The 27,794-nt window shown below is 50.2% G+C and overlaps 2 protein-coding genes across 2 annotated transcripts; one reads left to right on the forward strand and one right to left on the reverse strand.

The window, feature by feature from the left end:
* Nucleotides 1-243: 243 nt before the first annotated feature.
* Nucleotides 244-1,080, reverse strand: LRRC10 (leucine rich repeat containing 10). The gene has a single exon (XM_009906406.1). It carries the CDS (start codon nucleotides 1,078-1,080, stop codon nucleotides 244-246), a length of 837 nt encoding a protein of 278 aa, XP_009904708.1.
* Nucleotides 1,081-10,201: 9,121 nt separating this feature from the next.
* Nucleotides 10,202-22,513, forward strand: LOC104305539 (cathepsin E-A). Its single transcript, XM_054178957.1, has 9 exons — nucleotides 10,202-10,265; nucleotides 10,930-11,107; nucleotides 13,410-13,527; nucleotides 14,123-14,241; nucleotides 14,904-15,103; nucleotides 16,279-16,401; nucleotides 17,606-17,750; nucleotides 21,379-21,477; nucleotides 22,334-22,513. The coding sequence occupies exons 1-9, from the start codon at nucleotides 10,210-10,212 to the stop codon at nucleotides 22,511-22,513; spliced, it is 1,218 nt and encodes a 405-aa protein (XP_054034932.1). The 5' UTR covers nucleotides 10,202-10,209.
* Nucleotides 22,514-27,794: the final 5,281 nt, after the last annotated feature.

The following is a 27,794-nucleotide window of genomic DNA, read 5'->3' on the forward strand; positions in this document are numbered from 1 at the left end:
TGACTGTGAACTCATGAGTGGTGCCCACATAGGAGGAGGGGGGAATGGAGAAGTCTCCAGAAAGTGCTGCACAGCAAGAGGTGTCTGCACAAGAGCTTTCCTGTCACCTAGCTCTAAGCCAGGTGCTCCTGAAGAGCAGCCAGGTGGCCTGGCGCTCCCTGGACCCCAGCAAGCCGGAGAGAAGTAGAAGCTGGGTGGTGGTGTGAGTGTGCTGCCACCCTTGCCAGAGTGGGCAGCTGAGCATCAGCAGGTCTCAGCTTCTGGCTCGGGCTTGGCGGCAGGAGGTGGTGATGGCCTCTCGTGGAGCGTGATTTCTACCACTGCCCCAGACCGCTTCCGGGGCTCAGGGCTCTCCTCTGACCACCTCCCCACCCTCCGCACTCCTTTGGCCACCTTGGGCGCGTTCCTGCAGGGGTTGTGGTCGTAGATCACCAGCTTTAGGCCGGGGAGGTGAGCCAGGCTGGGGAAGAACCGGATGGAGTTGCGGTCCACGTCGATCACCTCCAGCAGAGGCATGTCCAGGAGCACGGCGGGGAACTCGGCCAGCAGGTTGCCCGACAGCCAGATGCTGCGCAGCTCCTGCAGGCGCCGCAGCCGGCCGGGGAGGGTGCGCAGCGCGTTGGAGCCGGCGTGCAGCGTCTTGAGCAGGCGCAGCTCGCACACCACCTCCGGCAGGCACTGCAGGCAGTTGGACTCGATCCAGAGGGTCTTGAGGTTCTGCAGGAGCCGCAGCTCGAGGGGCAGGCTGCAGAGCTTGTTGTTGCCCAGGTAGAGGATGCAGAGCTGCTTCAGCGTGCACACCGCCAGCGGCAGCGCTTTGAAGTTGTTGAAGTCCAGCGCCAGGATCTGCAGGTTCTGCAGCTGCTCCAGCTCGGGAGGCAGGTGGTTCAGGTTGTTGTCGCTCAGGTAGAGCTTGACCAGTTCCTTGAAAGAGCAAATATGCAGGGGCAGCCGCCTCAGCTGGCTGCCGCTCAGATCCACCATTTTATCCACTGGCATCTCTTCTAGGTCTTCCAGCAGGTACTTCTGGCACTTGCTGGAAGGCACAAAACCAGCCACGGCTTTCAGGCTGTTGCCCATCCCGGGACGTTCTTTCTTTGTGGACTGTAGGGACTGCAAGGGGCAGGGACTCACCTTGGTCTTCTCCTGCTGTGCCAGTACTGGCCTGACAGTAACTCAGCCTTCCCAATATATAAGGCTCTGTTTACAGGACACCAGCCACTAATCTCAAGGGCTCTGAAATGTTTCTGATAACCAACTGAGTGTTTGGTGATGGGGATTACAGACAGCACAACTCAGAGAGCAGGTCTCCCTCTCTTGCCCACGCTCCTGCTCACCCCTCCCTGAAAAACCTTCGCTCTTGCCTCTTCCTGCACACTGTGAATGTTCTCCAGTTTTGCCTTGAACTGTTCCCCTGACACCCCAGAACCCCTCACCTCTTGCTCAGGCTGCGCTCTCTCTGCAGCTGGTGCTGGCTGGGGTGGGGGGAGGATCAGCTCAGGAAAACAAACGCCACAGCAGACCCAATCTTAAAACATTTAGCTTTTGTGAAGCTCTCAGTGGAAATGTTGGATGCAATTTAGTTGTTGTTTGAAGCACCTCTGCAGGCTTGACTGACTTTCATAGATTCATAGAATAATTGTCAGGGTTAGAAGGGACCTTAAGGAGCATCCAGTCCCAACCCCCCTGCCATGGGCAGGGACACCTCACACTGCAGCAGGTTGCTCACAGCCACATCCAGCCTGGCCTTCAAAACCTCCAGGGATGAGGCTTCCACCACCTCCCTGGGCAACCTGTGCCAGGCTCTCACCACCCTCATGGGGAACAACTTCTTCCTAACATCCAATCTCAATCTCCCCATTTCTAGTTTTGCTCCATTCCCCCCAGTCCTATCCCTCCCTGACACCCTCAGAAGTCCCTCCCCAGCTTTCTTGTAGCCCCCTTCAGATCCTGGAAGGCCACAATTAGGTCTCCTCAGAGCCTTCTCTTCTCCAGCCTGCACAACCCCAACTCCCTCAGTCTGTCCTCACAGCAGAGCAGCTCCAGCCCTCTGCTCATCCTCATGGCCCTTCTCTGGACACCTTCCAGCACCTCCAGATCCTTCCTGTAATACAGTGCTCCAGGTGGGGTCTTACCTGAGCGGTGCAGAGGGACAGAATCACCTCCCTGGCCCTGCTGGCTCTGCGTCTCTTGCTGCACCAGGCTCTGGTTGGCTTTCTGGGCTGCAGCCTTTGCAGGCAAGTGGCAGGGTTAGGGATTTACTTTGCAAGGTTCCAAATACATCATTTCAGGGTAAGTTGCCACCCGGTGCTTATCTTAAAGCTTTAACACAGAGACTTGGCAAACTGCTATCTTGAGCTGTTCTGCTATTTATGTTCCTAATTTAATGGTGCTTGCTGTAGCCTCTGGCACCCTTGGCTGTATTTCATGATGTATTTCATTGCATTGTGGTTTGCTTCTTGCCTGAAGCTCCGTTTAAGAGGTTCACTGCCACAACCTGCTGAGGCTGCTCTCTGGCTGCCTTCTGTCCGTGCTACCACAGTACCTGTGTCCTAACCCAAACCTGTCCAGAAACTGCCATGAATTTAATTCCATCAAGTTCCTCACTTGTTATGGTGAGATAAATAGAATGTTTATGGCCATGAAGATGTGACAGCATAAACTGTTCTCACAGCATCACTGGATGCTAGGGGCTGGAAGGGACCTTCAAAGATCTTTGAGTCCACCCCCTGTGCCAGAGCAGGAGCATAGAATCCAGCACAGGTCACACAGGAACACATCCAGGCAGGGCTGGAAAGGCTCCAGAGAAGGAGACTCCACAACCTCTCTGGGCAGCCTGCTCCAGTGCTCTGGGAGCCTCACAGTGAAGAAGTTCCTCCTTAGTTAGCAATTTGCATTTGTCTATCTTTACTCTGAGGGTGGTGGAACACTGGAACAGGTTGCCCAGGGGGGTGGTTGAGGCTCCATCCCTGGAGATACTCAAGGTGAGGCTGGACAGGGCTCTGGGAACCTGATCTAGTTGGGGATGTCCCTGCTGACTGCAGAGGGGCTTGGACTGGATGACCTTTGGAGGTCCCTTCTGGCCTGGACCATTCTATGGTTCACAGCGGAAAGGAGCAACAGAGAGGGCATCTGGGAAGCGGTATTGCAGCAGAACAGTGAACAGCAAGTGACCTGAGTGCCAGAAAACAGCTTTTGGATGGAGAGACTGGGCAGAGTGTCAAGCCTGGAGAACAAAGGTACAGCACAGTCATCTGCTGCCGTGCTGTGCAACAGAGGTGCTGAAAATTCGCTCCTGACAGAAGGCAGCACTTGCTGAGCACAGAGCCCCAGCAGCAAGAGCTGGTTGGCACAGAGTGAGGATATCAGAGCAGCTACTTCTCTGCTTTAATGCTTTGTGCCCTGCCAGAGGCCCACCAAGGGGAAGGTGGCATTCCTGGATTTCCCAGGGCATCCTTTCCCAAGCAGTTATCCTCTGCAGTGTGGTCTGACTTTTAAAAGGAAATTGCTCAGGGCAAGAGTGGTCAGGCACTGGAATGTGCTGCCCAGGGAGGTGGTGGAGTCCCCAAGCCTGGCTGTGTTTGCAGGGGGTTTGGCTGTGGTGCTTGGGGCTGTGGTTTAGGGGTGAGCCTTGCAGAGCAGGGCTCTGGGTTGGCCTTGGTGATCCTGAGGCTCTTTTCCAAGCTGAATGTTTCTGTGCTTCTGTGCCTCGGTAATCCGTAGAGAGCCTGGGCATGGTGGTTTAATCATTATTCCAGCTTATCAACAAAAGTCATGATGACCTTCTGCTGCTGCATTTTGTACCTCTGCTGGCTAAATGAATGTCTGCTGGGAGCACACTGTGAGCTCAGAGCGTTTGGGGAAAATAACCTTTGACAGGGGGTGGGGGGAAAGGCTGCATCTGTGATGAGGAGAATCTCAACCAGGATAAGTGCAGAGTCCTGCAGCTGGGCAGGAAGAATGAACTGCAGCAGGACAGGCTGGGAGGGGATCTGCTGGAGAGCAGCCCCAAGGAGAAGGACCTGGGAGTGCTGGGGGACAACAAGTTCTGCATGGGACAGCAATGTGCCCTGGGGGCCAAGAAGGCCAATGGGCTCCTGGGGTGCATTCAGAGGAGTGTGGCCAGCAGAGCCAGGGAGGTTCTCCTCCCCCTCTGCTCTGGTGAGACCACACCTGGAATATTGAATCCAGTTCTGGGCTCCTCAGTTCAGGAGGGACAGGGATCTGCTGGAGAGAGTCCAAGGGAGGGCTACAAGGATGCTGAAGGGACTGCAGCACTGCCTGGGGAGCAGAGACTGAGAACTCTGAGGCTTTTTCGTCTGGATAAGAGAAGACAGAGGGGATCTAATCAATGTCTGTCAATAGCTGAGGGCTGGGTGTCAAGAGGGAGGGGACAAGCTCTGCTCATTTGCACCCTGTGACAGGCAAGGGACAATGGATATAAACTCCAGCACAGAAGGTTCCACCTCAACATGAGGAGGAACTTCTTCATGGTGAGGGTCCCAGAGCCCTGGAGCAGGCTGCCCAGAGAGGTTGTGGAGTCTCCTTCTCTGGAGCCTTTCCAGCCCTGTCTGGATGTGTTCCTGTGTGACCTGTGCTGGATTCTGTGGTCCTGCTCTGGCAGGGGGCTTGGTCTTGAAGGTCTTTGAAGGTCCCTTCCAACCCCTGACATCCTCTGACCCTGTGATCTGAGAGTCAGCAACTCATTGGAAGCTCTAAAGTAAAGGCAGTTCCCTCAGCAGACCCAAGGCAGCCATTTGAAAGGCACTTCAGGTCTTTCAAGTCATCCTCATGCCCTCCAGACTTCCCAGAAGTGTTTATGGCATTTGAGGAAGAGTTCAAAGCACAAAGGCGCTCGGCACAGACAGTGTCTTGCTCCTGTCAAAGCAGCGCTGCCATAGCAGGGGACCTGACATCTGCTCTGCTCTGCGTCAGGGAGCGCCTGTAGGCTCCTTGAGCAATGCCTTTGCTTTCTGGAAGTTCACAAGTGGCCACTTCATGTTGCTCACCATTCTCATTGCCAGCCCCTGGCTCCTGTAGCTCAGTGACTCAGGGACAGCTGCAGGATGGAAAGTGTGGCTGCTGGCTGAGAACCTGTGGAAGAATTCTGAGTCCTGAAGAAACAGAACACAGAATCAACCAGGTTGGAAAAGACCTCAGAGATCATCCAGTCCAACCTAGCACCCAGCACCATCTCAGCAACTAAACCATGGCACCAAGTGCCACATCCAGGCTCTTTTGAAACACCTCCAGTGATGGTGACTCCACCACCTCCCTGGGCAGCACATTCCAATGGCCAATCTCTCTTCCTGGGAAGAATTTCTTCCTAACATCCAGCCCAAACCTCCCCTGGCACAGCTTGAGACTGTGTCCTCTTGTTCTAGTGCTGCTTGCCTGGGAGAAGAGACCAACCCCCACCTGGCTACAACCTCCCTTCAGGTAGCTGTAGAGAGCAAGAAGGTCTCCCCTGAGCCTCCTCTTCTGCAGGCTAAGCAACCCCAGCTCCCTCAGCCTCTCCTCACAGGGCTGTGCTCCAGACCCCTCCCCAGCCTCGCTGCCCTTCTCTGGACACCTTCCAGCATGGAAAACAATATAAAAGACACAGGTTTAGATTTTTAAAGTTTATTTATTTTGTTTATTGCTTTTGGAAAGCAAATATTACACTAGAGGTGCTGGTGGCTTTTGGGGTCCAAAGCTTTGCACGCAGCTGTGAGATGACCCCAGGCTCAGCCTTTGCTGTCTTGCTGTAGCCCTCACAGTTTTGGAGGTAGGTTTGAAAAAGCAAAGCATGGACTCATGAAGAGAGCTCTAAATGTGTTCATTTTAGAGCTCTTAGACCCTCCTTAATCAGCTGGCATAGCAAAGGAAGAGGCTTGCAGGAACAATATTGAAGGATGTCTGCAGTCTGTGCTGATAATCACAGCGTCACAGAATGTTAGAGGTTGGGAGGGACCTCCAGAGGTCATCCAGTCCAACCCCCTGCCAGAGCAGCAGCACCCAGGGGAGTCCACACAGGAATGCAGCCAGGTGGGGTTGGAAAGGCTCCACAGAAGGAGACTCCACAACCTCTCTGGGCAGCCTGCTCCAGGGCTCTGCCACCCTCACTGCAAACAAGTTTCTCATGGTGAGCTGAAACCTTCTCTGCTCCTTCCATTGTTCCTTGGCTCATTGCTGTGCACCACCCACAAGAGCTTGGCCCCCTCCACTTGACCCCCAGCCCTCAGCTATTGATAGGCATTGATCAGATCCCTCTCAGCCTTCACTTCTCCAGACTAAGCAGTCCCAGGGCTCTCAGTCTCTCTTCACAGGGGAGATGCTCAAGTCCCCTCAGCATCCTCCTGGCTCTCCCTTGGCCTCTCCCCAGCAGGTCTCTGTCTCTCTTGAACTGGGGAGACCAAAACTGGACACAGGATTGCAGGAGTGGTCTCAGCAGGGCAGAGCAGAGGGGGAGCAGAACCTCCCTAGCCCTGCTGGCCACACACACACATCTTGATGCATCCCAGGCTACCGTTTGCCCTCTTAGCCACAAGGACACACTGCTGTCCCCTGCAGAACTTGCTGTCCAGCAGCACTCCAAGGTCTTTCTCCATGGAGCTGCTTACCAGCAGGGCAGCCCCAAACCTGTCCTGGTGCCTGCTGTTACTCCTCCCCAGATGCAGGATCCTGCACTGGTCCCTATCGAACTTCATGAGGTTTGCCTGCAGCCAGCTCTCAGCCTGTCCCAATCTTGTTGGATGGCAGCACAGCCTGACAGGTGTCAGCCACCCCCCAGTTTTGTATCATCAGTGAACTTGCTGAGGGCACTCTCAATCCCCTCATCCTTTTGCATTTGCTTAAAGTGACAAGGAGCAATGGATACAAACTCCAGCACAGGAGGTTCCACCTCAACGTGAGGAAGAACTTCTTCACTGTAGGGGTCCCAGAGCACTGGAACAGGCTGCCCAGAGGTTGTGGAGTGTCTTTGGAGACTTTCAAGACTCCTCTGGATGCATTCCTGTGTGACCTGCACCACATTATATGGTTATGTGGTCCTGCTTTGGCAGGGGGGTTGGACTTGACAGAGGTCCCTGCCTGCCCCTACCATCCTGTGCTCCTGTAAAGTCTGTGACAGGCATGCAGACCCCCTTCCCCACTCCCAAATGCTGTCTGTCTGTCTGGTTTTCCTGCTGCTTTTTCCTTGACTGGAGCACTGTTGCTAGAGGAGCTGATGACCCCTGCTGCCTTCTTGTCCTTGCCATTCCCTCTTTGCTGCACACTGGCACACATCTGCTCTCTTTTGGGGGGGTTGTGTCACTCCTCAGGTCACCTGGTTCACGTGGTGAGCAGTTTATCATGATTAAGTGGTGCATTACAGGGTGGTGGTGGGGGGAAAAGTCATTTCCTTTTCCCCAGCATCCTAGCAGAGGCTTTTAAGCACAAAAATTGAAAGGGCCAATCATTCAGCTGTAGCTGCAATGTATGCTGGCCACAAACTCCTCGTGCAGAGGAAAGATGCAAAAAGTTTCCCAGGCAAATTGCAGGCTCAGAGCTGAGCTCCCTCCCAGGCAGCTGATGGGTTCAGGGCTGCTCTCTGTCGGGTTAGAGCCTCTCCTCCACACCATTCTTTTGCTGCCAGCTTCAGCTCAGCCTGAATCTGAGGCAGGGCTGGGAACTGCCAACCTTAGGGAGCTCACAGCAAAAGAAGTCCAAGCAAGCCCTACCGAAGGTCTTGCTGAAGTGTGTGAGGCGCTGGCTGTTCAGTGCTGCATGCTGCAGCCTGCCATGGTTTGCTTGATTTAAGTTAATTTTAGTTATTTTAATTTAATTTATTCTTATTTTATTTTATTTTATTTTATTTTATTTTATTTTATTTTATTTTATTTTATTTTATTTTATTTTATTTTATTTCAGTTTTTATTTTAATTAATTTAATTTTAAAAGTTTATATTTATTTCATTTTAAAATTATTTTATTTTTTATTCAATATTTTACTTAATTTCATTTTATATTTTATTTTTTTATTTCTTTCATTTTCTATTTCTTTTATTTTTTATTTTATTCTATATTTTCTATTTCTATTTCTATTTCTTTTTAACGCTTTCTCTTATTTTTTCCTTTAAATTTTATTTCATTTCATTTTATATTCTATTTTACTTTATAATTTATATTATATTTTTCTTTTATTTTCTTTCCTTTTATTTTATCTTTTACTTTATTTTTTCTTTTCTTTTCTATTTTATATTTTACTTTTATTTTATTTTATTTTATTTTATTTTTCTTTATTTTATTTTATTTTTATGAATTTTATTTATTTTATTTTATTTATTTTATTATTTATTTTATTACTTATTTTATTATTTATTTTATTTTATTTTTATGAATTTAACTTTTTAATATTTATGTTTATTTTATTTTGAAATGATTTTATTTTTATTCAATATTTTACTTTATTTCATTTTATATTTTATTTTATATTTCATTTTATATTTCTTTTATTTTTTATTTTATTATTTTATTATTATTATTTATTTATTATTTATTATTTTATTATATTTTCTATTTCTATTTCTTTTTAACACTTTCTCTTATTTTTTCCTTTAAATTTTATTTCATTTCATTTCATTTTATATTCTATTTTATTTTATAATTTATATTTTATTTTTCCTTTTATTTTCTTTCCTTTTATTTTACTTTTTATTTTATTTTTTCTTTTCTTTTCTATTTTATTTTTTAAATTTTAATTTTTATTTATTTATTTTATTTTATTTTAATGAATTTAACTTTTTAATATTTATATTTATTTTATTTTGAATTTTTTTTATTTTTCATTCAATATTTTACTTTATTTCATTTTATATTTTATTTTATATTGCTTTCATTTTATATTTCTTTTATTTTTATTTTATTCTATATTTTCTATTTCTATTTCTATTTCTTTTTAATGCTCTATCTTATTTTTTCCTTTAAATTTTATTTCATTTCATTTAATTTTATAGTCTATTTTATTTTATAATTTATAGTTTATGTTTTCTTTTATTTTCTTTCCTTTTATTTTATTTTTTACTTTATTTTTCTTTTCTTTTCTATTTTATTCTTTTTTTACTTTAATTTTTTTTGTTTTATTTTTAATTTAAAAATTTTATTTCATTTTATTTATTTAATTTTATTTATTTTATTTAATTTTATTTATTTTATTTTATTTATTTTATTGTGTATTCTATTTAATTTTATAATTTTGTTATTTTTTTATGTTTTCCTTTATTTTTTCTTTTCTTTTATATTTAGTTTCATTTCATTTCATTTCATTTTATATTTCATTTTATTCTAGTGGGAGGTGGCAATCCCATTTGTGTTTAGCTTGGAGCTCTCCCATACAGAGGGACTAATTACACTGCAGGGATGATGCATCCCAGCCCCTTCCATCTGCCCAGCCCTGCTGTCATGTTCCCATGTGGAAGGTGCGTGGTCATGCACTCTGCCCTCTTTCTCAGACACTTTTGAGCCACTTGTCACTAAGGTGAGGTTGAGAAGTGGCTTAACTGGAGGCAGCCAGGCAAGTCCTGGGGCTGCCTCCTCTGTCCCACGCTGATGGAAGCCAAGCTCACTCCATGTGCTATATTTAGGTAGAAGACATTAAGGATTGTTAGTAAAATGTTTGGTCCAGACTCTGAAAGGGGCAACAGGAAGGATGGAGAGAGACTGTTTGCAAAGGCCTGCAGGGACAGGACCAGGGCAATGGCTTCAAACTAGAGCAGAGCAGATTGAGATTGGATGTTAGGAACAGGTTCTGCACCATGAGGGTGGTGGAACACTGGAACAGGTTGCCCAGGGAGGTGGTTGGGGTCTCATCTCTGGAGATATTCAAGGTGAGGCTGGACAGGGCTCTGGGCAACCTGATCTAGCTGAGGATGCCCCTGCCGACTGCAGAGGGGGTTGGACTGGATGCCCTTTGGAGGTGCCTTCCAAGCCAGGCCATTCTATGATTCTATGGTATTATGACTCTGCCCTGGTTATCTGTGCCTTAGCAGCATCACTGGACACCACTGTTTGCACAATCCAGTGGTTACTTTGAGAGCAAATCAATCTGCTCTCTGCCAAAGCACTGACCTCCTGCCATGGGTTGACCTGGCAGGGGGCCCTGTGCTGACGATGGGGTATAAAACCAGGAGTCCTGAGTAAATGAGAGTGTCCTTAGGCTCTGAACCACCACAGCCACCACCACCTGGGGCCATGAGGGTGATCCTGTGGGCTGTGGTTTCCATCCCCTTCACCGTGGCTTTGGAACGGTAAGAAAGCCTCTCTGGCACACCTGGAGAGCTCTCTGGCACATGTCTCAGCTGGCTTAGTTGATCTTGAAGGGCAAGAAAGCTGGGGAGGGGTCTGGAGCACAGCCCTGTGAGGAGAGGCTGAGGGAGCTGGGGTTGCTTAGCCTGCAGAAGAGGAGGCTCAGGGGAGACCTTCTTGCTCTCTTCAACTCCCTGAAGGGAGGTTGTAGGCAGGTGGGGGTTGGTTTCTTCTCCCAGGCAAGCAGCACCAGAAGAAGAGGACACAGTCTCAAGCTGTGCCAGGGGAGGTTTGGGCTGGATGTTAGGAAGAAATTCTTCCCAGGTAGAGAGACTGTCCATTGCAATGTGCTGCCCAGGGAGGTGGTGGAGTCACTGGAAGTGTTTCAGAAGAGCCTGGCTGAGGCACTTGGTGCCATGGTTTAGTTGCTGAGATGGTGTTGGGTGCTAGGTTGGACTGGAAGATCTCTGCGGTCTTTTCCAGCCTGGTGAATTCTGTGTTCTGTTGGCTGCTACCTGAGGTCTTAAAGAAGAAACACATTTCTTAAAATAATGATCTTTGAGGTCCCTTCCAACCCTAACAGTTCTGTGATTCTAAATGCAAGAGTGTGGGGGAGCTCTGGGAAGGAGCAGCAGTTCATTTTCTTGGGTGTGTTTCTTCATGTAGAGTCCCCCTCATTCGATTCAAATCTATCAAGAGGCAGCTGAAGGACAAGGGAGAATTAGAGGAGTTTTGGAGGGATCACCAGCCTGACGTTTTTGCTCGAAGGTACCTGCCTTGCTTCCCTGCAGATATGGCTTTGTCTGTAGGAGCTGCTTCAGAAAAGCTCTATGATTACATGAATGTAAGTACAGCTTCGTTACTGCAGCCCTAAGGACTTGCTTGTGGGACGGCAGCTTTCAAATCTGGTCTCTCAAAAGGAAATCAGAAGGCTTGAGGCGGTTCAGTGTTGGGTCAGAAACAAATCAGTGCCTCTGGTTTTGCTTTGGGGTTTGCTGCTTCTTCTTCTTCTTCTTCCTTTTTAATGAACACGTTTCAGAGCTGCCTCACTCTCCAGATGTGCACTTTTATATTTCCAGTGAGCACTGGCAGCCCAGAGAGCCAAGCAGAGCCTGGGCTGCAGCAAGAGAAGTGTGGCCAGCAGGGCCAGGGAGGGGATTCTCCCCCTCTGCTCCACTCTGCTGAGACCACAGCTGGAGCTCTGGGGCCAGTTCTGGAGCTTCTGTTCCAGGAAGGATCTAGAAGGTGCTGGAAGATGTCCAGAGAAGGGCCATGAGGATGAGCAGAGGGCTGGAGCTGCTCTGCTATGAGGACAGACTGAGGGAGTTGGGGTTGTTCAGTCTGGAGAGGAGAAGGCTCTGAGGAGACCTAATTGTGGCCTTCCAGTATCTGAAGGGGGCTACAAGAAAGCTGGGGAGGGACTTTTGAGGGTGTCAGGGAGGGATAGGACTGGGGGGAATGGAGCAAAACTAGAAATGGGTAGATTGAGATTGGATGTTAGGAAGAAGTTGTTCCCCATGAGGGTGGTGAGAGCCTGGCACAGGCTGCCCAGGGAGGTGGTGGCAGCCTCATGCCTGGAGGTGTTTGCAGCCAGGCTGGATGTGGCTGTGAGCAACCTGCTGCAGTGTGAGCTGTCCCTGCCCATGGCAGGGGGGTTGGAACTGGCTGCTCCTTGAGGTCTCTTCCAACCCTAACAATTCTGTGTAATCAACACAGGTTTGCTGAGCAGGAGAAGAAACCAAACCCTGCTGTGTGAGTAGGTGTGCTGTGCCCTGCTGGGCTTGCTTGCCTTGCCCTGATGAGCTCACTCAGGCTGTGAACTGCAGGGTCAGTGCAGCAGTTAACAGCCATGCACTTGAAGAGACCTTTGCAAATATTTGTATTGCTACAAAAGCCTTGGCTGTGGCTACTGCTTTGCTATCTGCTTTTGAATTCCAGAAATGCCTCTTCCTAAAAATAGGTCTCTTAATGAAGTACTCTTTCAGGGGTAGATAGGCTGCACTTAGGCACTTGAATGTGGGATGTGGATAAGCTCTTCACTCCAGCATTCCTGTGTTCACAGATTATCTCTAGCTTCAATTAGTCTCCAGGGATGGTCAGGGGTTTCTTAATCCACCAGATGAACTTTGTCCTGTGCAGATACAGTCTGTGCAATAGGATTCATCTATTGACTTGCTAATAGCTGCTAATGATGAACTAAAAAGCCCAGCCATGTGTGATGGTGTTTGTGCCGCTGGCTGGAGCCCTCTGGCACCGGTGGAGATGGGTTGTGCTGTCCTTGCATCACTGGTTGCTTACTGACATCAGTAGGAAGCTGCCTCAAAGCCTTTGTGGTCATGAGAGAGCTTTGTCTTGGGGCTGAAAATTAACACATTTGAGTGCCAGGTTCTACACATTGGCCACAGCAACCCCATGCAGTGCTACAGGCTGGGGACAGAGTGGCTGAGAGCAGTCAGGGACCTGGGGGTACTGGTTGATGGTAGGCTGAGCATGAGCCTGCAGTGTGCCCAGGTGGCCAAGAAGGCCAAAGGCATCCTGGCCTGCATCAGGAACAGTGTGGCCAGCAGGAGCAGGGAGGTCATTGTGCCCTGTGCTCAGCACTGCTTAGGCCACACCTTGAGTCCTGTGTCCAGCTCTGGGCTCCTCAATTCAAGAAAGATGTTGAGATGCTGGAAGGTGTCCAGAGAAGGGCAACAAAGCTGGGGAGGGGTCTGGAGCACAGCCCTGGGAGGAGAGGCTGAGGGAGCTGGGGTTGCTTAGCCTGCAGAAGAGGAGGCTCAGGGGAGACCTTCTTGCTGTCCACAACTCCTTGAAGGGAGGTTGTAGCCAGGTGGGGGTTGGTCTCTTCTCCCAGGCACCCAGCACCAGAACAAGAGGACACAGTCTCAAGCTGTGCCAGGGGAGGTTTATGCTGGATGTTAGGAAGAAATTCTTCATGGAAAGAGAGATTGGCCCTTGGGATGTGCTGCCCAGGGAGGGGGTGGGGTTGACATCCCGGAGGTGTTTAAGAAGAGCCTGGATGAGGCACTTGGTGCCATGGTCTGGTCGATTAGTTTGAGTTGGGTGCTAGGTTGGACTTGGTGATCTCGAAGGCCTCTTCCATCCTGGTTGCTTCTGTGATTCTGACTGGGTTGTGCCGCCCCCAGGCGCAGTACTACGGAGTCGTGAGCGTCGGGACGCCGCCCCAGCGCTTCACCGTCGTGTTTGACACAGGATCCTCCAACTTTTGGGTCCCTTCTGCTTACTGCATCAGCGAGGCATGCAGTAAGGAATGTTATCCTCCCTTATGCTCCTTGTGTCCTGGGTAGCTTGGCCAGTCCTCCTTTCCCAGGGAGCTCACCTGCAGCAAAGATTTGGGATTTAGAGCATCCTTGAGAGCCTCTCTCAACCCCATCTCTTACTCCCTCATCGCTCTCCTCCTATGCACTCTGCAACCAGCAACCAGCTGCAGGCTGTCCCGTGTCCCTTCACACCACAAGGTGCCAGATGGAAACAGCATGAAAATAAACTTGGGCAAGCTACAAACAGCAGTGGAAATGCCCTTTTCTTTGGGGCTTAATTCAATTAAAAACCCCAAAATAACCTCCAAGGTAAAGAAAAGCTGGGAAGGCAGCCAGGGAGCAAGTACCTCCCTTGCCCCGTAAGCTGGAAACTCTCTCACCTGTGTTTTGGCCACTTGTGCATGGAGGGGAGGCTGCACTGCTGAGACCTCCCCCTGGTGCACAGCTCTCACCCTGGAGGTGTTGAAGGCGATGCTGGATGTGGCACTCGGTGCCATGGTGTGGTGGTGTTAGGTCACAGGCTGGGCTTGGTGAGCTCAGCCTGTTCCAGCCCCAGTAACTCTGATGATTCTGTGTAGGGTTGCACCAGAAATTCAAGTCCTTTCTGTCGGACTCCTATGAGCACGGAGGGGAAGCCTTCTCCTTGGCATATGGCACAGGACAGCTGCTGGGTGTTGCTGGCAAAGACACACTGCAGGTGAGTGTCCACCAAAATGGGGCTCAGCCTGGGGCTCAGCCAGCTTTTCAGGGCAGCTCAGATACTTGCCTTGCCTGGGAAAACCTGCCTGCTTTAGGAAGGGGCAGGATGAACCAAGGGGTGTGGGTGCTGCTCAGGCTTTGGCCTACCCAAGCAAATCCCTAAGATTTTATTTTAGTCTGCAGTTTGGCTTCTCCCTTTGGGTCCTCTGTTGGATTTACAGAGAAACATTCACAGAAACAGTAGGTACAAGCTTGAACAGAGAAGGTTTCAGCTCTACATGAGGAGAAACTTCTTTGCAGTGAGGGTGCCAGAGCCCTGGAGCAGGCTGCCCAGAGAGGTTGTGGAGTCTCCTTCTCTGGAGCCTTTCCAACCCCAGCTGGATGCATTCCTGTGTGGTCTACCCTGGGTGATGCTGCCTTGGCAGGGGGGTTGGACTGGGTGGTTTCTGGAGGTCCCTTCCAACCTCTGATGTACTGTGGTGCTGTGAATTGAGGTATCAAAAGGAACTGGCACAGCCTCCCTGCCAAACGGGAGCCTGTTAGGTTGCTGCAAGTCCCACAGGGATGTTCAGGCTTCATAAACTGAATGATTCTGTTGATGGAGACCTGAAACATGGCTAATTCCCTGTAATTGATGGACTCTCTACTTGTCCCACACAGATCAGTAACATTTCCATCAAGGGGCAGGACTTTGGCGAGTCGGTGTTTGAGCCAGGACTAACCTTCACCCTTGCCCACTTTGACGGCATCCTGGGCTTGGGCTACCCCTCGTTAGCAGTGGGCAATGCCCTGCCTGTCTTTGACAGAATCATGATGCAGCATCTGGTAGAGGAGCCAATCTTCTCTTTCTACCTGAAAAGGTCAGTCTTTCAAGTGGCACTGCCAGCACTAAAAAGCAGCAAATCACTTTTAACTGTTGAGAGGTGTGCAGCTGTATAAATCTTCGATTCCAGGAAGGAATTTCCCCACCCCTCACACCCCTCTCTTAGTTTTGTTTTCTTTCCAATTTGACACTAAATAAAAAAAGAAATATGGAGTGCAAAGGGAAAGTGGAGCATGGACCTTTGGGCCAGGCAGTTCTTCTTGTTGGAGCTGCTCATAAACAAAAGGAAAGCTCCCAGCTCAGCTCCACAGTGGAGGTGAACAGCAATGGGATGCTCCACCCAAGCAGCCACATTTCAGAACAGAAATTGTTGTTACTTCATCTGGGCCTGGCTGTAGCTCCACCAGTTTGTCTAATGTTGATTTGGAGCCTGCCCCTCATGCCTGTCTTGGCCATTTGGCAGCCTGCAGTAAGTCTTCTCAGAGGTTGTTTGGATGGTCTGCATTGAGACCAGCAAAGGAGGAGTACAGAGGAGGGCAGGGAAGCTGGGGAAGGTCCTGGAGTAATGTGTTTAGTTTTGGGCACCTCAATACAGGAGAGATGTGGAGGTGCTGGAGCCAGGGCAGAGGAGGGCAAGGAAGCTGGGAAGGGCCTGGAGAAGAAATCTGATGAGGAGCAACTGAAGGAGCTGGGGATGGTTAGTGGGAAAGAGAGGAGGCTGAGGGGAGACCTCCTGGCTCTCTACAGCTCCCTGCAAGGAGGTTGTAGAGAGCTTGGTGCTGGGCTCTGCTCCCAGGTCAGTAGTGACAGAACAAGAGGGAATGGCCTCAAGCTGCCACTGGGGAGGTTTAGTCTGGACATTAGGAAAGCTTTTTTCAGGGCAAGAGTGGTCAGGCATTGGAATGTGCTGGGCAGGGAGGTGGTGGAGTCCCCAAGCCTGGCTGTGCTTGCAGGTGGTTTGGCTGTGGTGCTTGGGGCTGTGGTTTAGGGGTGTCTGGGTTGGCCTTGGTGATCCTGAGGCTCTTTTCCAACCTGAATGTTTCTGTGTGATTCTGTGAGACATATGCTGTTCTAGTTTGGAAATAATCCCTTTTGGCCACCCATATCTGAATTTAGAAAGGGCTGTGCTTGGTCTTTTGCTTTTGGAGTGTGATCTCATCAGGGTCTGCTGGGACACTTCCACGTCTGCCTTAACCTGTCTTCCGCTTGCAGAGGAGAAGACAACGAGAGCGGTGGCGAGTTACTCCTGGGAGGGATAGACCATTCCCTCTACAAAGGCTCAATTCACTGGGTCCCAGTCACTGAGAAAGGCTACTGGCAAATCCACATGAACAAGTATGTATGCATGGAATTCCTGGTGGGATTGTCCCCAGGTGAAACCTGCAGAGCCAGAAAGCCCTAGCAAAGCAGGACTCAGCTGCAGTGTTTAACCCTTGTGCCTCGCAAGGAGGAGGAGGTCTGCCAGAATGGGACTGAGGTTTATTAGCTCTTGAAATCTGCTGTGACATGGGCAGCTGGTTTCTGGAAGAGAATGTTAATGTGTTTTAGGATAATACACCAATGGCCAAGCTGACTCCTTGTGGGCTGTTCAGTTAAGTGCTTAAGGCACCCAGGAGCTGAATCCAGCTTTGTGTCCTTCTCTCATCTTTCCTTTTAACCTTGGTCAGAGTAGTTGGTGTCACATCATTCCTCCTTCTGCTACACAAATTGGGGAGGAGACATACCTGTGAGTGAGGACAAATGCATCAGGAGGAGGCAAATGATTAGGGTTGCAGGAGTCCTGAGAGAACAAAGTGAGTCTGCAAACAGAAGCCTTCCTCATGCAGTTTCCTTTTGTTGCCTTGTCTTTTAAAGCAGTTCTTGTCTTCTAAGAGTGGAAAATCCTGGCAGCTGATTTTAGCTTCACAATGTACTGATACTGCAGCTAGTGGTACCCTGGAGAGGGTCCAGAGGAGGGCCAGGAAAATGATCAGGGGGTTGGACCACCTCTACTATGAGGACAGGCTGAGGCACGTGGGGGTGCTCAGCCTGGAGAAGAGAAGGTGCCAGGGAGACCTAATAGCAGCCTGCCACTACCTGAAGGGGGCTACAAGAAGGCTGCAGAGAGACTGTTTGCAAAAGCCTGCAGGGACAGGACCAGGGGCAGTGGCTTCAAACTAGAGCAGAGCAGATTTAGATTGGATGTGAGCAACAAGTTCTGCACCATGAGGGTGGTGGAACACTGGAACAGGTTTGCCCAGGGAGGTGGTTGGGGCCTCATCTCTGGAGATATTCAAGGTGAGCCTCAACAGGGCTCTGGGCAACCTGATCTAGTTGAGGATGTCCCTGCTGACTGCAGAGGGCTGGATGAGCTTTGGAGACCCCTTCCAACCCAGACCATTCTATGACTCTGAATGTGTTGCTTCAGTGTGAGTTGTCCCTGCCTGTGGCAGGGGGGCTGGAACTACGTGATCCTTGAGGTCCCTTCCAACCTTAACAATTCTATGACTCTATGGTGTATAGACCTCTTGTTTAAAGGGGCTTTGGTTTTCACTTGCAGCATAAAGATCCAGGGCCGGGTGGCACTGTGCTCCCACGGCTGCGAGGCCATCGTCGACTCCGGCACTTCCCTCATCACTGGGCCCTCTTCACAGGTCAGACGACTGCAGGAGTACATTGGGGCAAGTCCATCACATATTGGAGAGGTAAATGCTATACAGCCTAGAGAGGAAGAGAAGCTGCTCTTTGGTGCAAAGAGCTTGTTACAGGATGGGGAAATATCAGGAAAAAAAACCCCAACCACCACAGTTCAGGAAGGTCCCAGAGAAAGCCTTGGTTCCAGGACAGCACAGAACTCAGAGCCATGCTGGGTGTGACCCATGGTCCTCCTGCCCCAGACCTCTTCTCAGATGTCAACCTCCTCATCTGTACTCCTGAGTGCATAAGTGGGAGTGTCAGTGTGAGGAACTGCTGCCCAGGGAGGTGGTGGAGTCACCGTCCCTGGAGGTGTTCAAGAGGGGACGGGACGTGGCACTTGGTGCCAGGGTCTAGTCATGAGGTCTGTGGTGACAGGTTGGACTGGATGATCTTTGAGGTCTCTTCCAACCTTGGTGATTCTGTGATTCTGGTCCCTACTCTTCATCAGAGGTGATTTTCTTTTGGATAAGCAAAGGAAGGTTTCCTTTCAAGGTTTCTGGCTAGAGCCATCAGCTTGCCTAAGCCAGGAAGGGTTAGGTGCTGCTGGCCAGCCTTGTCAGCACCAAATGGGAAGGGAAAGGGAATGTAATTACAGCCTGACAATGGCTCCACTGGCAGAGACCTTTCACTGTCAGTTTGGAGTAGAGCAGGCAAGGTCATGCTGGAGCTCCTGAGAAGGGTGCACAGCTGACTCCTGGAAGATGAACCACAGGGTTGGGGACAGACCTTGCTCTCTTTTATTCTCCCTCCTGCTCCTTATTCTTTTGTCTCCTTACTGGTTTGGCTCTCTTCCCTGATGAGGGCAAGGAAGCTGGGGAAGGTCCTGGAGTATTGTGTTTAGTTTTGGGCACCTCAATCCAAGAGAGATGTGGAGGTGCTGGAGCCAGGGCAGAGGAGGGCAAGGAAGCTGGGAAGGGCCTGGAGAAGAAATTTGATGAAGAGCAACTGAAGGAGCTGGGGATGGTTAGTGGGAAAGAGAGGAGGCTGAGGGGAGACCTCCTGGCTCTCTACAGCTCCCTGCAAGGAGGTTGTAGAGAGCTTGGTGCTGGTCTTTGCTCCCAGGTGATTAGTGACAGAAGAAGAGGGAATGGCCTCAAGCTGCCCCTGGGGAGGTTCAGACTGGACATTAGAAACCTTTTTTCAGGGCAAGAGTGGTCAGGGCTTGGAATGTGCTGCCCAGGGAGGTGGTGGAGTCCCCAAGCCTGGCTGTGTTTGCAGGGGGTTTGGCTGTGGTGCTTGGGGCTGTGGTTTAGGGGTGAGCCTTGCAGAGTAGGGCTCTGGGTTGGCCTTGGTGATCCTGAGGCTCTTTTCCAACCTGAATGTTTCTGTGTGATCCTGTGTGACACAGCACAAATTCAGCTTGGCAACTCCAAGCCCCAAGTAGGCAACTCCAAGCCCCAAGTAGGCAGCTCCAAGCCTCATTGGCAGCATTGCCAAGGCTGACCCTGGGCCTCACTCCTCCACCAGGGAGGTAAGACCCTGCTTGTCCTTCCCAGGGGGAGAAAGGGAGGAAAAAGGGAAGAAATTAATCTCACAGCCAATTTTATAAGGAAGCAGGAGTTATGGGTATGAAATACAAAGATTACACTTTCCAGTACACCTCCTGGACCCCTCTAGCTTCTGGAGGTCTGCACTTGAAGGCAACCAGCCTCAAACTGCCACACATATTAGTGGGTATAAATAAAATACACATTTCCAGTGCACTTATATTAGTGCCTTAGTGAGTGCATATTAGAGCAATCAGGCCATGGCAGTATGTGTTGGCCAAGGGGATCCTGGGGTGTATTAAGAAGAGTGTGTCCAGCAGAGCCAGGGAGGTTCTCCTCCCCCTCTACTCTGCCCTGCTGAGACCTCATCTTGAGTACTGTGCTCAGTTCTGGGCTCCCCAGTTCAAGAGGGACAGGGATCTGCTGGAGAGGGTCCATCAGAGGGCTACCAGGATGATTAGGGGACTGCAGCACTGCCTGGGGAGGAGAGGCTGAGGGACCTGGGGCTGGAAGTCTGGAAAAGACTTAGAGGGGATTTAATAAATGTTTATCAATATCTGAGGGCTGGGGGTCAGGAGGGAGGGGACAGGGACAGGCTCTGCTCACTTGCTCCCTGGGATAGGACAAGGGGCAATGGATGTAAGCTGCAGCACAGGAGGTTCCACCTCAACACAAGGGGGAACTGCTTTACTGTAAGGGTCACAGAGCACTGGAACAGGCTGCCCAGAGGGGTTGTGGAGACATTCAAGGCCCCTCTGTGACCTGAGCTAGATTGTATGGTCCTGCTCTGGCAGGGGGGTTGGACTGATGATCTCTTTGGGTTCCTTCCAACCCCTGACATCCTGTGCTCATGCTGTGTTTTTATACTCCAGGGCTGACACAAGAGCACTCAGGCAGCTTTTCAGATTCTGCCAAAAAAAAACCTCAACCCCAAACCAAACTTCATCCTAAAAATAAGCCTCTCTGGGAGTGTTTTTGTAGAAGCCACACAGAGACTTGAGTGTATTGGCTCAGATGTATCCTGGGAAAAGTGGCTGCATTCAGCAGTGATTTTTACCAGAACATTTATCTCTTTCCAGCAAGGATCAATTCCTTATGGACACAGTGGCTAGCGAAATAAATGATGTCCTGCTCCTCATATCCTACAAACCTATCAGACTGCCTTTTTGCAGACCCTTGTTCTCTGTGTCCCATGGTTTATTTTCCTAGGAGTAAGACACCTGATAAATTCAGCCAAGATTCAGGCCTGTGTTTTCATACAGCAGATTTAAGCACAGCAAAGAGGCAGAGTCTTCCTTCTAGGAAGCCTCCAAAAAAAATGACTTCAAACACTACAGTTTACAGCAGAGATCCCTCTGGGGCTTGAAGCATCCTGCAGCACCATTTTAACAGGCCAATTTATTCATGAAATAACTAGAAAGGCCAGGAAATGATCTTCTGAGTTACTGTAAGTGAATGTATTATTTATAGAAATGAATGGCCATGCCAGAGTTTGGTCCTTTGGTGCTTTAAATCCCACCCCAGAGCAGAGGCTGACTATAAAGTGCTGTATTCCTCACTGGCTTTACTTATCTATTTATTTTCCCCCTTAAAATGATGATCTAGTGTGAGGGGGACCTGCCCATGGCAGGGGGCTTGGAGCAAGGTGATGCTTGAGGTCCCTTCCAGCCCTGACAATTCAGTCATTCTGTGATGTTAACCAGGAGGGAGTGGGGTGAGCTGTTACAGCAAATTGGGCCTGGGCTGGAGGCAGGTCCTTCCACCCAGTCCATGCCAGAGCATCAGAGGGCTTTTACTCAAGAGACATTGCTCACGTGGGTTTACTGGGTCTCAAAATCTCAGTTTTGTTTCAGAGGTGTGCAGGGTGGATGGCAGAGTCCCCCCTGCACCTCGTTCCTCTAGGGCTTTCGGGTGTTCATCATCCCTGAGTCCCTAGGGCTTGGTGCAGTGCTCTGATCTGCGAGGCTGGCTTGACCCAGTGCAGGAGCTGCAAAGCTGGAGGGCAGTGTTGGGCCATGAGTCAGTCTGATGCTGTTCCTGTGCAGTAAATTCACTACTGCCTCCTGCAAAAGTCTTGAATTCAAAGGGCAATAATTAAAGAAAAAGAAAGGGCAGACTGCTGCTGTCTCACTTAGTGCCTTGCACACAGTTTCTTGTAGACTGCAGAAGACTTTCCAGCTTGCCCCACATAAGCTTCACGATCGGGCACCACGAGTACAAGCTGACAGCAGAGCAATACATCATGAAGGTGTGTACCTGTGGCCTCCCTGCTCCCCACTCCCTGCTCCCCACGCTCTGCACCTGGGCTGGAACCATCCTCACTGCCGAGACAGGCTGGGGGAGGAGGTGTTAGAAAGCAGCCCTGAGGAAAAGGACCTGGGGGTGCTGATGGATGAGAAGCTGCACGTGAGCAGGCAGTGTGAGCTTGCAGCACAGAAGGCCAGTGGCAGCCTGGGCTGCCATCCAAAGATATGTGGCCAGCAGAGCCAGAGAGGTGATTCTGACACTGTGCTCTGCTCTGCTGAGACCTCACCTGGAGTACTGCAGCCAGCTCTGGAGTCCTCAATACAGGAAGGACATGGAGCTGATGGAGAGGGTCCAGAGGAGGGCCATGAAAATGCTCAGGGGGTTGGAAGGACAGGCTGAGGGAGCTGGGGGTGTTCAGCCTGGAGAAAAGAAGGCTCCAGGGAGACCTAAGAGCATCCTTCCAGTACCCGAAGGTACAAGAAGGATGGAGAGAGACTGTTTGCAAAGGCCTGCAGGGACAGGACCAGGGGCAATGGCTTCAAACTAGAGCAGAGCAGATTGAGATTGGATGTTAGGAACAAGTTCTTTACCATGAGGGTGGTGGAACACTGGAACAGGTTGCCCAGGGAGGTGGTTGGGGCCTCATCTCTGGAGATATTCAAGGTGAGGCTGGACAGGGCTCTGGGCAACCTGATCTAGTGGGGGATGTCCCTGCTGACTGTGGGGAGGTCAGACTGGATGCCCTTTGGAGGTCCCTTCTGGCCTGGACCATTCTATGATTCTGTGGTTCCTTGCTCCTCACTGCCTGAGCTGGGGCTGGAGCAGGTGGTCTCAAGGACTTGTGCTTTCTCTTCCAGGAGTCTATTGAGGACCAAACCTTCTGTGTGAGTGGCTTTCAGTCTCTGGACATCCCCACCCGCTCCGGCCCGCTCTGGATCCTGGGAGATGTCTTCATGTCTGCATTTTACTGCATTTTTGACCGTGGGAACGACAGAGTGGGGTTTGCAAAAGCTGCTCACAGGGAGGACCACTACTGAGTGCTCACAGGATGTATGCTGCCTGTACCTGAGTGTCAGTGCAGTGATCTTCAGCACGAGTGTCAGAAGGGCTTTAGCTGAAGCTCAGGGCCTAAATGCAGTTGTGTGGTCTCTCTCTCTCTCGGTTTTAGTGGCTTTGGGGTGAGCCTTTCCCCAGGTCATGCAGGTTGGTTCACTTGCTCTATGTTTGCAGCTGAGAAACAGTTTTTGTGTGTCTTTTTTTCTGAACACCACAGCTCTCAGGGTGAAGTGGAAACAGCCCAGCTCTCAGATTTGCAAGAGAGCAGGGGAAAGAGAACTGTTGGGTAGTGCCAGGCTGAGGAGACAGCAGTTATGAGTGGGGGACACCAATCCCCATCTCATCTGCTCCACACAGGCTTCTTTTAAATGTTTTTTCCTTCTTGCATGCTGTTTTCCACCTCATTTCCTGCTGACTTCATTATTTGCCATGGCTGGGGGTTCTGTCCCACCTTGTTTCCTTAGTGCAGCATAAGTTCCCTTCCTACAGACTTGCCTTGGTCACTTTACGTACAGAGTTCAACCAATGCCTGTGGGATGCTTTGCCACTACTGTTCCTGGCACACAACTTCCTCCTCCTCCTTAGGCCATCTCTCAAACCTGCTTTTCCCCTTGGGTTCATCTTGCCTGACACTCTTTTTCCTCTTGGGTCTTGCTGTTTACTGCCCATGTCTTAGGTCAGGTGCTGCTTTTAGCATCTGACTCCTCTGTCCTTTAGCGGTGTGGGCAGCTGAGAGCAGCATCTCTTTGCCTTACCAAACCCAGCCCACAATCCTTGCAAAGGGAGCTGCAAAAGGGTTACTGCAGCACCCCTCCACCTCAGGTGAGTTATGAGACCAACACACCAGCACTAACCATCTCCTGCCCTTTGCTCAGCCACTCCTTGGCATCAGTGGCAGCAGCTTCAGTGCTGGCAGAGCTGTGAAACAGTCCCAGGTAGCTGTGCTGATCTGGCAAAAGAAGATTCACCCAAATTATACCCACTGGAGTACTGGTTTGTGCTGCTGAAGCTGTCACTGCCTCTGGACATGTGAATAAAAGTTAACCAAGCAAAATCCACTTTGGACTTAGCTCTGTTTCAGTTTCATCTTCTACAACACCCCAGCAGTGAGCAGGGACAACCCCAACTAGATCAGACTGCCCAGGCCACATCAGTCTGATCTTGAATGTCTCCAGGGACAGGGCCTCAGCCACATCCCTGGGCAACCTGTTCACATAATTTCCACCACTCTCACTGGCTGTCTTGAATCATCTCCCTCTCCTCCATGTGCTTTAGCATAGATTCTAGGGGGATCTGTTCCATGCTCTTCCCAGGCACAGAGGTGAGGCCGTCAGGTTTCCAGGGTCCTCATTCTTACCCTTTGTAAACATGGGTGCAGTGTTTTCCTTCTTCCAGTCTCCAGGGACTTCACCTGGCTGCCAGGACCTTTCAGCTGTTATGGAGAGTGGCTTTGCAACTACCTCAACCAATTCCTTCAGAACTCTGGGATGCATCTCATCAGGTCCCATAGATTTCTCTATGTTGAAGTTCCTCATGTGGTTCTGAACATGATCTTCCCTTACACTGGGAGAGACTTTGCCCCCCCTGGCCCACACCTAGTGGCAAAAAAAGTTACTGAGTACCTCAGTAACTCCTCATCTGTTGACAGCAGCTCTCCATTCTCACTCCTCAGAGGGGAAATGATTTCTTTAACCTGTCTTTGCTGGTTGGTGTACCTGTAGAAGTCCTTTTTGTTATTGTTTGTGACCCTTGCCAGTTTCAGCTCTAGCTGTGCCTTGGCCTTCCTGACCTCATCCCTGTGCAACTGGGTGATGTTGCTATACTCCTCCCAGGTTACCTGTCCCTGCTTCCACTCCCTGCATTTCCCTCTTGCTCTTTATCTTGACCAGCAGCTCTCTGCTCAGCCATGCAAGACTCTTCCCTTCCTTGTCTGATTTCTTCCACGTGGGGGGTCAAGAGCTCTTGTGCTCTAAGGAAAATGTCCTTAAAGATCACAGAACCACTCAGGTTGGAAAAGACCCTCAGGATCACAGTCTCACAGTATAACCAAGCTTGGAAGAGACCCCAAGGATCATCAAGTCCAACCTGTCCCAACAGACCTCACAACTAGACCATGGCACCAAGTGCCACGTCCAATCTCCCCTTGAACACCAAGTCCAACTGATAACCAATCTGCCAGCTCTGGCTCTGCTCCCCTGTCCCCAGGGATCCTTTCCCATGGGGTCCTACTGATGAACTCCTTAAGGAACTAGAATTTTGCCTTCTTAAAATGTAGAGTCCTGAGTCTGCTCCTTGCCTGTCCCATATCCCTTAGGATACAAACTCCACCAGTGCATGACCACTGCAGCCCAGGCTGCCCCCTGTCTGGACATCACTGATGACTTCACTTGCATTTGTGGCCATCAGGCCCAGTACTGCATTGCCTTGGGCAGGGCTATTTCCTGGCTCAAGAAGTTATCACTAGGGCACTGCAGGAGTCTCCTTGATTGCTTCCAGTTTGCTGGGCTACTTTTCCAGTAGATGTCAAGGTAGTTGAAGCTCCCCAGCAGGACAAGACCCTGCAAGTGTGAAGCCTCCTGTAAGAAGACTTCATCAGTAGGCTTCCCTTGATCAGGTAGCCTGTAGGACAGCAGCCACAAGTTGCCTTTGTTGCCTTTGCCCTCTAATTCTTACCCATAAGCTTTAGACCTGTTCATGGCAATTCTTCTGGGACAGTTCTCCACACTCTACCCATTTCCTGACATAGAGGGCAATGCCTCCACCCCTCCTTTCTCACCTGTCCCTTCTGAGCAGCCTGTAGCCACCAACAGCCACACTGCAGTCACAGGATTCGTCTCACCATGTGTCACTGATGGCTATCAGGTCATAGCTGCACAGGAGCTTCCAGCTGCTCCTGTTTGTTGCCCCTGCTGCATGCATTCATGCAGAGGCTTCAGCTGGGCTCTGTTTGCTGCAGCACTCTCTTAGCAGAGCTCCCCTTGATTCCCTTGAGGTATTTCATGGGAATTGCTTTGACTGCCTCTAGAGCCCCCAGCTCGCCTCCACTGAATTTTGACTGCACTGCAGTGTCCTCCTGTGCTGTAGTTTCCATCCCCTGCCCCTTGTCCTATCCCAGGGTGCAACTGAGCAGAGCCTGTCCCCTCCTGACATGCAGCCCCCAGATATTTATAAACATTTATCAAATCCCCCCTCAGTCTTCCCCCTTTGTCCATATCACTCTTGAAGAACAGAGTGACTGAGCTAGCCTAAGCTTGCAGGGTAGGGATTAACTGTCCTGCCACAGAGAGAAATTCCTCCAGGGCACTAGAGGATCCCAAGGGGAGGACACAGGATATTGGAATTTGTTATTCCCTTCCATATCCTACATCTCCCTATGTAAGGAGCAGACCTTCTGTTCATTTCATGCCTGCCTGTGACAAACACCAGGGCAGCTCACCAGAGGCAGAGGGATGGATGCTAGGCAAGGGCTCTCCACTTGTTGCCCTGAGGCAAGCCAAGGACAAAGCCCTGGGGCACCTCAAGGCAATCCAGGGGGATTCACCTAAGAGGGTGGCATGGCCAGCCCAGCTGAAGTGCCTCTGTGCAAATGCATGCAGCTTGGGCAACAAACAGGGTGAATGAAGGGCACTGTGCTGCTAGGATGCTATGACACAGTGGCTATCACTGACACTTGGTGGGATGATTCCCATGACTGGAATGTAGGGATGGATGGGTACAAGCACTTTAGGAAGGACAGGAGGGGAGGAAGTGTTGCTCTCTACATCAGTGACCAGCTGGAATCAGTGGAACTCCACCTGGGGAAAGATGATGAGCTGGTTGGAAGCATTGAGGACTAGCAGAGGCTTAGCTGAGGCCTAGTTTGGGGCTTAGCCAGGGTGGGGGCTAAGCCAGGGCTGATTCTGAGTGTGTGTGGATATCCTTTTGCCTTGGTCCATTTTGTGTTTGGTTTACTTTTGTAAATAGTATTTCTGTGTAACCTCCAGTTCTGTGAAGGTTTATTTACTCCTGGGGAGTAAATTCATTCTGTCCCCAGTCCAGAGCTGTTTCAGCTCAAAGCAAGGCACCTATCTGTCTAAACATTGTAATTTGTTTGGTTGTAAACCAAGATGAACAAACATTCAACAAGACCAAGTGCAAGGTCCTGCAGCTGGGTCAGGGCAGTCCCAGGTACTGACATAGGCTGGGCAGGGACTGGCTTGAGAGCAGCCAGGAGGAAAAGGACTTGGGGTGCTGGGGCAGGAGAAGCTCAACAGGAGCCAGCAGTGAGCACTTGCAGCCCAGAGAGCCAAGCAGAGCCTGCAGCAAGAGAAGTGTGGCCAGCAGGGTGAGGGAGGTGATTCTTCCCCTCTGCTCCACTCTGCTGAGACCCCACCTGGAGCACTGTGTCCAGTTCTGGAGCCTCTATTACAGGAAGGGTCTGGAGGTGCTGGAAGGTGTCCAGAGAAGGGCCACGAGGATGAGCAGAGGGCTGGAGCTGCTCTGCTCTGAGGACAGCCTGAGGGAGTTGGGGTTGTGCAGTCTGGAGAAGGCTCCAAGGAGACCTAATTGGGACCCTCACAGTGAAAAAAACTTTTCCTCATATTTATGTGAAACTTCCTCAAACATGAGCTTGCAGAGTTAGAAATCTTATCTAGTGTGAGGTGTCCCTAGGTAAACCATGTACATGCTCCAAGGAGCAGAGACCAAGGCTGAACACTCCCATGCCCAGCTCATCATCAGTTTTGACTCTTCCATTTTTGGTTCATGAAGTTAAACATTTAACCCTTTTATTCTTGCACTTTGTAGTGGCATAGGCTCAGCACCAGTGGGGCAGGCTCTTGCCATACACAAGCAAGAAGCCTTCCTTTTCAAGTGCTCCTCCAGGCAGGGAGTGGTGGTGGGCTGAACCTCTCCAGGCTGAGGGAAGGATTTGAGCCTTCTGGCCACTTGAGTAGGCATCAAAGCTATTGGTGGGCCTTACAAGGGTATCATGGATCTTAACCTGAAGGAGTGGCCAAAGGTAGCAGTGTTTAGGGTAGATCCAAAGTGGACAGAGCCACCTCTGCTCTTCTGATTACCTTAGTGTTTCCTCTAGGTGAGCCTACTTAGCTCACTGCTGTGTACCAGGGCTGTTTGCATCTACTCGTGAGGCTCTTAGTTTTCCCCCACAGGGTCACAGGTTTCAAGCCAGTGACTGGCTTAAAGCATGTCACCACAATGCCTCCTACTGAAGTGCTCAGATTCCTCTGCTGGATCTTGCTCAGGACGTGCCTGAGCATCACA

Source organism: Dryobates pubescens, chromosome Z, assembly GCF_014839835.1.
Source record: "Dryobates pubescens isolate bDryPub1 chromosome Z, bDryPub1.pri, whole genome shotgun sequence".
Classification (NCBI taxonomy): domain Eukaryota; kingdom Metazoa; phylum Chordata; class Aves; order Piciformes; family Picidae; genus Dryobates; species Dryobates pubescens.